The following is an 11,757-nucleotide window of genomic DNA, read 5'->3' as shown; positions in this document are numbered from 1 at the left end:
TTTTATCCCTTTCAAAATATTTTGTATAATAAATATTTTTTCTTATTGTATAGTTTGCTCTTTTTCTGTTTTTATTTTGCAATTGTTTTTATCAAGTACGTTGTGTAATTTTGTATCCTTATAATTACCAACATTTTTTTTGTTAAATTTTATAACCTACAAGAGCAGTACAGCCTTAAGAAATTGCTACTTATTGAAATTCCTTAAATATCTTGTATTAAGTAATAGAATTTTAAGACTGATAAGTGGCGAGAACCAGGAAAGATCATTACTTTCAAGGGTGTGATTATTCTTAATGTAAACGACATTACTTAGGGCTATAGTTGCCGGTGAAATGGTGCCCTTCCTACCTTCTGCCTTTCTATCAATGCGACAACTAAAATCTGCTTTGAGTTGGATGGATGAAATATAGTGTATAGCTTCTAATACAAATTTATAGATTTCTATCAAATTTAGAAAGAAATCCATTCAGAAGTTTCTGTACGGATGTCCGAAAATATGTGGAAGCGCTAACTACGAAATGAAGAGAGCTAGAAAGATAAAATGAGGACGCAAATTTAACCTTCCGTCGGACGCAATGCAAATCCTAACACGATCGGGCACAATTCATCTAAGAGATTAATGTACTCAATTAATGCAATTTTTGAATGTATGTTAAAAAAAACATATTAAACAGAACTTTTCACTTACATTTGAGTATATTTAGTATGAATATTTGAGTATATATGAGTACTCAATGTGACTTCATCTCGCAGATTAATTGCGCCCAATGGAAGGTTAATATTTTAAAGTGTACATGTATAAGAAGTTTGGAATCAAATCCTTCAAGAAATTCAGAATCAGATTTTGGAGCTACAATTTTTGTTCTGTCAAATTTTGATTTCATTCGATTAAAAAAAAAGCATCTAAAACGCACATTCAATATTCTGATACTTGTTACTTTTTCGTATACTTAGCGTAGAAATAGTATACTAATCGTCAAAAAATTTTAAACTCGAGATTTGACAAATCTCCAGTTCTTAGACCTCACTGAGTTCGAAAAACAAATTTTTGGAAAATGTCCGTCTATTTGTAACTTTGTTGTCCGTCTATCTATAGGTAACTCAAAAACACTTTCAGTTAGACGGTGGAAATTTGATATATGGTTTTAATACAAATTTATAGAATTCTTTTGAATTTGATCAAAATCTGCCTAAGCGATAATGTTATAAATGCAAAATGAAGAGAGCTAAATAGATAATTTTCGATACTCAGAATTAACATGTATAGTCTACATACTTCTTAACAAGGGGTTGACTGTCTGTCGGTCGGTACTTTCAGAAACATGTACACGCGATAATTCAAAAAATATGATTTAAATATATCAAATTTGGTGTGGTATTTTGTGACTAAAATTGTAGTTTTGTATTAAATTCTAATTTCAGCTATTTAGAAAAAATAATGCATCTCCAACTAAAATTCGATTTTCGAATTGTATTAACCGAAAGTCAAAGATGAATCGCCAAATAACTCGCCAAAAATGACACGATAGATTCAGTAAAGATGCTAAATTCATGCCAAAGTTAATATATCGTAACTATTAAACATCAATGCTTTGTAAAGCGTTGTCTGTGTTTATTAGAGTGCATGCTAGAATGTTTGGGGGAATCCCCTCCGAGTGTGTATACAATATATCATAGCGGTTATTTATTTTTTAAAATATCGCCCAAGATACCATGCGAATACTCTTTCGTTACTTTTGTGTGATTACTGCATGCGGCTAATAAAACCATTATTTATTAGAGTATTTAGTATGGGAGATACCATCACTACCGGTTCAACATTGTAATCAAGATATGTATATTCGGAATAGTTTTCCATACTGAATAGGTTTCTGTATTTCATATTTTCTGTAAGATTTTTTAAATTTTGTTGTACTTGTTAGAAAGCCTTATCCCGGAGAACCAAATATTGCTAAAGACGTCTATTATTATAATAAATGAAATTATAATTTTATATTACATTTCTTAATCCTTTTAAATTCTAATAGCACGCTAAACGTATATTACGTGCTAACTGACCCCCTTTAAAATTTTTATTGAAAAGAACGCATATTATTGAAACCGGCCAGGAAACGATTACAGCGGAAAAGGCTGTTTTATAATGATTACTACCTCTGACATTTGTACTCAAACAAACCTATTACCACTTTATCAAACAGCGAAACGTTCTATAACAGGAAATCGTTTGGATATCTACAACGGAAATATTTCCTTAATTATTTTCAAAAACACAAATCTGCTCGCAGGCCGCGCAATCTTCCCTAGACTGCTGGACGGTTCTCAGTTTAAGACACGTCTCTTACTAGAGCCATCCTAACGGAAAATAATGATGGAACTGTAAAGAGCTATTATCTTACAAATTTTGTAATTTTGGTAAAGCCCCCCCAAAAAAATAAGCATGAAAACAACCGTTATTAGTTTGTTAGGCCGCTGCTGGGTTATCTGCTTGCTTATACATGCATCTGATGCATTGCATAAAGGTTCAAGAAGTGTCAAGGGAGGATCTACCAGCAGGTAATGATGTTTCAAAAAGTTTTTAATATGTATGTGGTAATATTTCAAACAGCATGCAAATTAGTTTTGTTCGTAATAGATATTTCAATTAAGTGTAGATGCTTGTCTACGAAAGCATGAATTTTAAGCCCTATTCTTGTTAAGATAGTAAACCATTTGAATTTTATTCATCATAAAAATATTTTAATAATCATTTCGACGTGTATATTTTATTTGATACTAGCCGCCTTTGGCGACCAGCCGGTTCGCCAATCTTAATGCTTGTTAAAATTTTAATAATTAAATATTTTATGTAATTACTACTTTAATACCTTCTTTATTAAAATATTTTAAAACTTCAAATTTCAATTCACTCATAATATTATAAAGACCTTCAGTCATAATGTAATCTGTACCTCTCTAATTTTCAGTTAGCACAAGTAGAATTTATGCTTTAAATTAAAGTGGAAAGGATTAATCTGCCATTAATATAATATTTTTTACTGAAACCAAGCATTTTTTTTAATAATATGATTACTGATAATAGAATCTCTGAGCGTTTCAACTTTATGGACAGTAAAGAATATCTTTCTTAATTTATGTAATATCTCAAGAATTTGTCAACAAAATTTTCTCGGATTTATCATGAACAGATCGATTAATTAACAATGTTTAATTTTAAATGCATCAAACACTAAGAAAATAAACAGAATCGTTTAAAATAATCGGTCGAAAGAAGGTAAAAAAAATTACTTAAACGATGAACTTAAACATAAATACAATTTAATTGCAAAAGCACACAGCTAACCTAAAAATAATTTAAATCAATTCCGAATTCGTTGAATCCGTTGTCAACAATCGGAACACAATGCACATGCGTGAATTTTCAACGCCAGTTACGGTAACACAAATGCGTGAATTTTTCTACGCCAGTTGGGGTAACACTATGTAGATTAGACATTTTTAATTTCCTTTATTCGTTGTTATTTTAATTCAAAAGTACTTCAGAATGAATCTGAAACATGGATTAATTAACAATGTTTAATTTTAAATGCATAAAACATTAAGAAAATAAACAGAATCGTTTGAAATAATCGGCCGAAAAATGTTAACCCTAGCCTCATTACTGTTGGGAGAAAAAAATAACTGAAGCCTTACTCCTTTGGCGGTGGGGAAATTAAGATTTTTTTGGCGGAAAAGTTAGGTTTTAATTAATTAAAATTTCAAAAAAAGGGACCCCAGGTGCACATTCCTGACCTCCAAGGTATACACGTACCAAATGTGGTAGCTGTAGGTTTCTGTAGAGCACCAACACACACACACACACACACACACACACACACACACACACACACACACACACATTGAGCTTTATATAAGTATAGATAAAAAATAAAACGTCAAGCTTAAAGTTACTTTAAGCCTTTTTCGCTCTCTAAAAAGCAAATTTTACGCATTAAAAGTATTGTAATCGTCAATATATTTCAAGAATTTTCATGTATTATCGGATAGTCTTAGACCTGCCACATTATAGAGAGACCATTTTTAAACTTTTTTGTTGAAGTAAATTGTTTCATTTATGTAAAAAAGGAGTTTTGTAATTGATTTTAGATTCATTTTCTGATGTGTTGGTGTTCTTAAATTTTGTCCATTTATTTAAAATCGTAGAATAACACTTTAAACTGAAAACTAGTTTTTCTCTCAAATTCTGGTTAATTGAAAAGAATTTGCAGGCACTTTTCAACGACCCCTTTTCGAATTCTATAAAATATGACTTGGATATTTACTAGGAAATTTTATCAATTAATTACTTTTCACGTACTTGAATCTGTCTAAAAAAGTCACTCATTAAAACAAATGAAGAAAAAAAATCTTATTTTACACTTTTTATTATTTACTTCTGACATAAACTATCATAATATTCTATACTTGATCTTCCAGTTTTTAAAAAAAAATATCTAAAAACTTGCTGTATAAAGTTTTCATCTCAAATTAATAGGCTTTTAAATATGAGAATTTCCACCTTAATATATCTGACTTCAAAGGTATAGGCCACTTCGGATAACTAGCTCGGAAACTTGAGCCATTTGGCACAAATGTAGTCAGCATTTTTTACCATTTTTTGCCATTTGTTTTTATTAAAATTCGATTGAACTTTATATATCAAAAGAAACTTAAAGTGCATAAATGTTGTGTAATATCTACACAAATATTTTAATTTGTTAAATTTTAGACAAATCTTTGTCTGTCTGTCCTTGTGAGTACCAAAAGAATGACGAAACATTGTAGAGGTGTAGATAGATAGGAAATATCATTATTTTAATCTTTAAAATTGCAAATCTATATCTAATTTTAATTAGAAAGTAAATAAAAAAATTTCTTAATTGTATCATTATCTCTACTAGTAATAAATTAGAATGAATATCTATGAACTGGAATACTATATGGCAGAACGTTTCATATAAAACTACCTAGTTTGACTCAAATATTTTAAACAGGATAGAAAAGTGAGCCTCAGAAGTTATATTTTAAATTTGATTTAAATTTAAAAATTAAGGTAGCCGACTACGTTCGAAGCAATATTTTTGAAAAATTGGATTTTTTAAAAACTATTTATGGTTTTTAGATGTATTGTCAATTATAAACACTATATATACAAAAAAAATAATTTGGGAATATAATATATTTTGAGAAATAGGAAAATTTGTAGTAAATTTTAATGAAATTTAACCTAAACGGCTAACACTCTACACAAAATTGTAATGCAGCTATCCTATTTTTCTTTGTACACAAGTTATAGAATATAATGATGAATGAAATGAACCAAAATCTAAGAAACATTTTGAGATGCAAAGAAATTATGGGTAAAACTGTACGCATATATACATTTTTTCCATAAATTTACAACTTAATTTTTCTTAAAACGCCTATAAATAAAAAAAGTATTTCACCAACAATAAAACTTTTGGTTCATTTCATTGCCCACAGTATTTAAAACACACGCTGAAATTTTTATGTAAATACTTCTATTAGTTTTTGAGATCATGTTAACGGTGGAATTTTTTTATAAAAATTAAAGTTTAAGAAAGTTGAAGTTAAAAAAATATTTTAGCTAAAAAATTGTTTAAAATTATCCTGGATGATAGATCAGACCTTCCTTTTCCTAGAAAATACTATTTTGGAAAGAGGAAAGCCTGAACTACAAGAAATAATAATAAAAGAATTCGCCAATGTAGTCGAAAACCAGTGTTTTTAACGTAGTCGGACCCCTTAAGCAAGATTTTGGGGGGTTAGTTCGGAATGACATCCGGAATTATTATTATACAAATTTGATTATTACACAATTTTAAAATTTGTTGTTTTAGTTATACAAATGAAGTAGTATCCTAATATTTTAACTTCGGTTAATTTTTTTTAAATATTTTTGTATAAATATCTTCATTGAAATGAATTCAAACCGTTTCACCAAATATTTAACTGTCATTTTCTTCCATTGTTAAAAATTAAGGAATAGAATTTCTACTTATTTTCCCTACGTTTACACGAAAAGAGATAAATTAACGTTTTATTTTCACCAAGACATCGGGCAGTTTGAAATGAATTACTCAGTCAAATTAGTTTGAATGTCCTGAACATGTTTCAACTGAATTAGGAAGGCTTTCATACACGATGAACATAAAAGGTAAGACTAATAAAATAACACAGATTTAATGCCTGTTATAATTTTGATACTGGAAAATAAAGTGCTAGAATTATGAATATTCATTTAATTTAAACTACACTATATCAATGTACACGACGAAATAGCTTCTCAAGAAAAGTCAATTTTCAATACAAATTGCAATTTTAATATCAACAGCGTTGAAAAACGACTATTGTGATGTTATTTACAGTTTCCCAAAATTCTAAGAGCAGAATTGTTTTGTTCTTATTTACCCCAATTGTTGGCTCCCATGCTTTTGCATCGTTGCCATTCAGTTACTTCTAAACTGTTAATAACGAATAATTTTAACGAATAAGTTTTAGTAAAGCAGTTTCCTACTTCCTTCTTTAAATCGGTGCCATGGTTTATGTTTGTCGGTTTAGGCATTTTCTTAATGACAAACTCTTTATGAGAAAATGCCTTTAAATATATCGCTTATAGTTTTGAAGCATCTATAAAATTTACAAAATATTCATCACATAAAACATTTGTAATTTGCAAATAATAATATCGCTCACCGATTTCCATACTGCGCGCAGTTACCGCACTCGGAATTTATATATTCAATATATTTTATTTTGATTAAAAAGAGATAAATTGACTCAAAAAATGGTTCATTCTAATGGAAAATGCCAGGTTTGACAATATTTGCAGATTTAAATTGTATTTATTTCTTTGAAAAAGAGCTTTATCTTAAAACTTTAAGGCCCGAAAGGACAGAACATTTTTGAATTTATTTCCATATGCAATAAAGGTTCTAATAAAAACAAGATATCAGAAAATGAAAAGGCTTCTTCTAACACATGTTCTTTCTATTACGGATCTTCTAATACATTTCATGTAAGTGGTCCATGACAAGGCCCCATGCTTTTTACTACCGAAAACTGTTCTGCGCGGAATAACCCTGATTTCCTCTAATTGGAAAGATTCTCTAAAACTTTACCGTTGTTAGATTATTTATTTTTGTACATTGGATCTGAGGATGTAAAAATTAATATGGCAAGAAATTATACAATCAAAAAGTACATTCTTTAACAGTATGTTTATTCAGAAGGAAAAGAATGAATTATTTAAAAAAAAATGATCGTTAGATTTTTGAAATCTTTGACAAAATTATTTTGGGAAAGAATAACCTATAAAATACATAATTTAAAATAAAAATTAATAAAACTTTAATTATATCTGGAATTAAGTATTGCCAGTCGATTTGTTTCAAAATTGACAAATAATTTGAAAAAAATATGTTTATAAGATTAATAAATAACGAATGCTTCTATGTCTTTGCAATTACCTAAAATTAAATAATCCATACATATGACAAATTAGATTCAAAAATCTCCATCCTCGTTTAAATGACAACCTGCTCATTACGATTAAGTACGGAACAAATTTATACATTCAGAAATGCATTTGAAACTTCAGTAATTTTGACATATCATGCTGCTAATTGTGTGAAAATTTAAATCGTTTTAAACTTCGTGAACAGAAGATCAGTTTTAAAGCTAATTAAATTCTCTTTGGTTTCAGTTTATTGTACAGAAGAGTTAATTTAACTATGCAGGTAATTTAGGTAACAGGTAATTGATTTCCAACCAACAACGTGTTATAAATTAACATCATTTTAATCATCGCTTTCAGTGAAATTCTAATTCGAATGACTTTGTCAATCATAATAATTTAATGTTACCAGGAAATCTCATGTAATTAAACACTGCTAAATTAATTTTAAGCTCACTTAATTTTCAAATATTTTCTTCAAATCTAGTCTAGTTCAGAAAAAGTTATTTCAGTGAGGTCAATTCAAGAAATTGCAACATCATTGGATAAAGCTAAATTCGCATGTTCTTCAGGTATATGTCTACTTCATTTAATGTAGATGTTTGAATTTCAATTTCAATTTGAAAAATAGGCTGAGATGTAAAGCAGCAAAGACCGTAATCAACGTTTAAGGCTTCATATTGGGTTATAATATGCCGAAATGGAGCCCTTGGATGAAGATGCAAAAAATGAGATTACTGCAAAAAATAGACGAGAAAATTCTTTAAAAGAGACCTTGTGAATGTTGCTTACTTTGTTCCAAAGAATCGTTCTATACTTAGTAATTTAAGCAAAAAAAAAAAAAGAAAAAAAAGATGCGATACAAGTCACTCCGATGCATCTATTACACATTGGATTAGTTTCTAGATTAAATTTGTGCAGCAGGTCAGGAGTAATAATATTTTGCAAAGGATCCAAGTGATTATGTTATCTTCCTTTCGGATTCGAGACCACTTTGAAATTTCACTCAAATCTCGAAAGTTACCAAGCTGTAGTATTTACTGTTTCGATAATTGTTCGTTATTTCTACCTAGATTCTTTTACTTTAAGAAATTTGTCTTCTGGTATAATCCATTTAATTTGTTCTGAGGTTTCCTAGACATTGTTTGCGATTTTGCCTATCATTTCATTCCATATTATGCTAGTGCCCTGGAATCCCTTCTTGGGATTCCAGGGCATCCAAGAAGGAATCCCAAGAAATTCCAAATCCAAGAAGGAATCCCAAAGTTTTTTTTTTGATTCATTGTTTTTTAATAAAATTGCGTAGGCAGTCTTTGGAGGGCTTTTGAGGAATGACCTGACAATTTTTAAGAACAAAGAGGACCGACAGACTGCACGATAGCAGGAATAATTAATTCGTTGATCGCGTGACATTAGGCCAGAGTTTCAGTAGTAAATGTAGAGTACAGATGTTTCTGCCATTATCATCTGCTTTATAAGAAAAATTCGTTATTATGAGTTATTTCTTTTAAAATTCTTTCTTATTGAACGTATTTATTGTGAAGTCATGTTTCTATGCGTATTATACATTATATCATGCTGTAATCGTAATCCAGGCTTGATTCTAATAATACTAATTAAAAAATTGGATTATATATTTATATGCTAAAATAAACAAATTTCTCACAAATTTATCTAATAAACGATTTAATTAAAATTTTATTATATTCTAAATTAAATTTGCTTAACTTTTGAATAGGAACAACCTTAACATTTCTTTTAACCCTTTGTACGCGAATTATGACTAACTCACTATTCAAGACGGTGCATCATTTTGACGTTTTATTTATTTAAATTTGATTGTTAAAAAAGTGCCTGCAGAGTAGTAGGAACAGGCAAATTAATTGAACTGGAGAATTCGACTTAAAGCAATTATATATGTTTGCTTTTCGGAGCAATAGACAAATCTTTGTCTTAGATGAATAATTATGCACAGAATTACTTTTCCGAGTTCAAAAGGTTAAACCTTGTTAGACGTAGTATGATATTTAGACTTTTTATGTATTTCATGTGTTTCTTTTTCACTTAAATTGTTATGTATTTCAAAAGCTGAATCTTTTAAATCTGTTTTTCTTTCACTCTTTATGTACCTGGAAATGTGAAATTTTGTACACTTGTATTTCGGATGAAATGTGTTGTTTTAATGCTTATTACCCAAACTCTATGTTAATAGATTCATATAATTTTTTTGAATACACATGAATGATATCACCTGATAAGAAGTATGAGAATAAATACATTTCAGGATTTCGTAATATTTAAAACGATGAAATTTTAATTGAAGATTAAGAAGAAAATATAATTAAATATCAATACCAGTTTTTAGTGTACTAATAAGCATTCACTTGAAAAAATTTTAAAAACCAATTTTATTAAATATATATATTTTTTATTAAATTCAATTTTGTACATCTTGCAATAATATATTAACTTTGTATTACTTATTTTATATTAATTAATTATATTATTTTATATTAGTGACTATATTGTGTATATGTAATGATATTTTAAATTTTAATTTCAATTTAATTAATTTCCAAAGTTTTATCCTAATTTAGCCCATAGTAACTTCATTCTAAAATATTCTCTTATGTCGTAATCCAATTCCATTGTCTCTACTTAATTAATTGAAGAGAAGCTTTATAAAATTGCTGAATCGGCTAAAAGCCTAATTTTCTCACACTCCTCAGGTTATATAATTTAATTTCTCAGGTTATATAAGACCTGTTATATAAGATAATTAATTTCTCGGGTTATATAAGACCAGGGATAAAATGCTCAAGAGCGTTTTCCTCATTCCTCTGTGTCGTTCTGTGCTGTGTGTGTGCTTATCACTTGTACATGTACCTGCTTCTCCAAATTGAAATAAAACGACTCACGAAATCGAAAGTCTTTTCACTGTCTTCAAAACTGCATTCTGCTTCACATAAAATAATGCTTATATATATTATTCCTTCCTAACGGAACATTTCTAATCTTGCACATTTTTGATAGCCTACATTGATAAACATTTAATCTCAAGGAATATGTGCACAACTGTAAACACAATTCGTTTTCTAAAAAAAAAAACAGTAATTCCTAATTATACACAAATTGCCAGAAAATTCGTCAGTATTGTATTAAAATTTTATATGTCAAATCTGTCAAAAAAGTTTAATTGATGCAAAGCATTTGTGTCGGTAACGATATGCTCTCATAATATTTTATGCAATTTATGCTTTTTGCAAGTGCCATAAACCATATAGTGTCTGCAGCTGTTGTATTAAAATATCCTACTTTTCGCTGTATGTGATCTTATGGATAATATTTCTAATATAACAGCCATGATTTTTTTTCATTCTTAATAATTTCAATTTTTATAATTCATGACTAAACCTTTTAACATATTCCAATTTTTTTTTCTTGCATATTTTATTCAGAGGCAGGCCAGATAACTAAATGTTTGTGGATTATTTCGGCTTGTAATTTTTCAGTTTTCTGTCATTTTATGTTTATTATTCTGTAGAAGTTTTAAATATGAAAAAGCATTATATAATCGTTCATATTTTTAACTTTCCTACCACCATGTTTCTTATTACTTGTAAATATTTATGTATCCAAATTCAAAGACACAGAGCTTAAGAGAAGTGGCCCATAAAAGGAAGCATTATTTCATACTAAATATCATCGACGTACCAAGGTATATACTGTTTGAATTGTATAGATTTGTGTTAATTTAGATCGTAGGGTATGGAATTTTGACCTTCACAGTAGGAATGACTTCAAACTATTAGGTATCACTTTTTCAAAATTGAAAAATTGAGTGTATTGGTAAGCTAACAATAAGTTTTTATCCTGTACTAAAGTTTTCATTGTATTATTAAACAATTTTTATCGTAATTTTTATTTGAACAAGCAACACAACTGTTCTCAGTATTTCAAGTTTTCTAAGAGACCGTAAAATCTGAATTTTTCCAACTTATAACGAATATGTCTTTTTTTTATTTGTAGCTAAATATAGTCTTATGTTCATACCAGAAGTGAAGTTAAATAATAAATAACATTAATTGATTTCTAAAACTTTTGATCTTTCCGATTCAGGTAAAAATTGAAATATTTGATGTTACTTATTAAGATATATCTGATTGTACAACTATTTTGTAAGCATTTAGTTTTTTCCACGTATTCTTTCATTAGTACTGCTATATATTATATGGTACCCGG

At 28.6% G+C, this 11,757-nt stretch overlaps 1 protein-coding gene across 2 annotated transcripts in view; it reads left to right on the top strand.

Moving 5' to 3' along the window:
- Positions 1-2,303: 2,303 nt before the first annotated feature.
- LOC129981119 (uncharacterized) overlaps positions 2,304-11,757 on the top strand; it is a 472,677-nt gene continuing 463,223 nt past the window's right edge. For both annotated transcript variants that reach the window (XM_056091801.1, XM_056091800.1), the window contains exon 1: positions 2,304-2,555. In XM_056091801.1, the coding sequence (XP_055947776.1) occupies positions 2,440-2,555 (116 nt within the window). In that variant the 5' untranslated portion in view covers positions 2,304-2,439. The remainder of the gene's footprint in view (positions 2,556-11,757) is intronic.

Source organism: Argiope bruennichi, chromosome 8 (genome assembly GCF_947563725.1).
Source record: "Argiope bruennichi chromosome 8, qqArgBrue1.1, whole genome shotgun sequence".
Classification (NCBI taxonomy): Eukaryota; Metazoa; Arthropoda; class Arachnida; order Araneae; family Araneidae; genus Argiope; species Argiope bruennichi.
The sequence above is the reverse complement of the archived record's forward strand: the minus strand, read 5'-3'. Positions and strand labels throughout refer to the sequence as shown.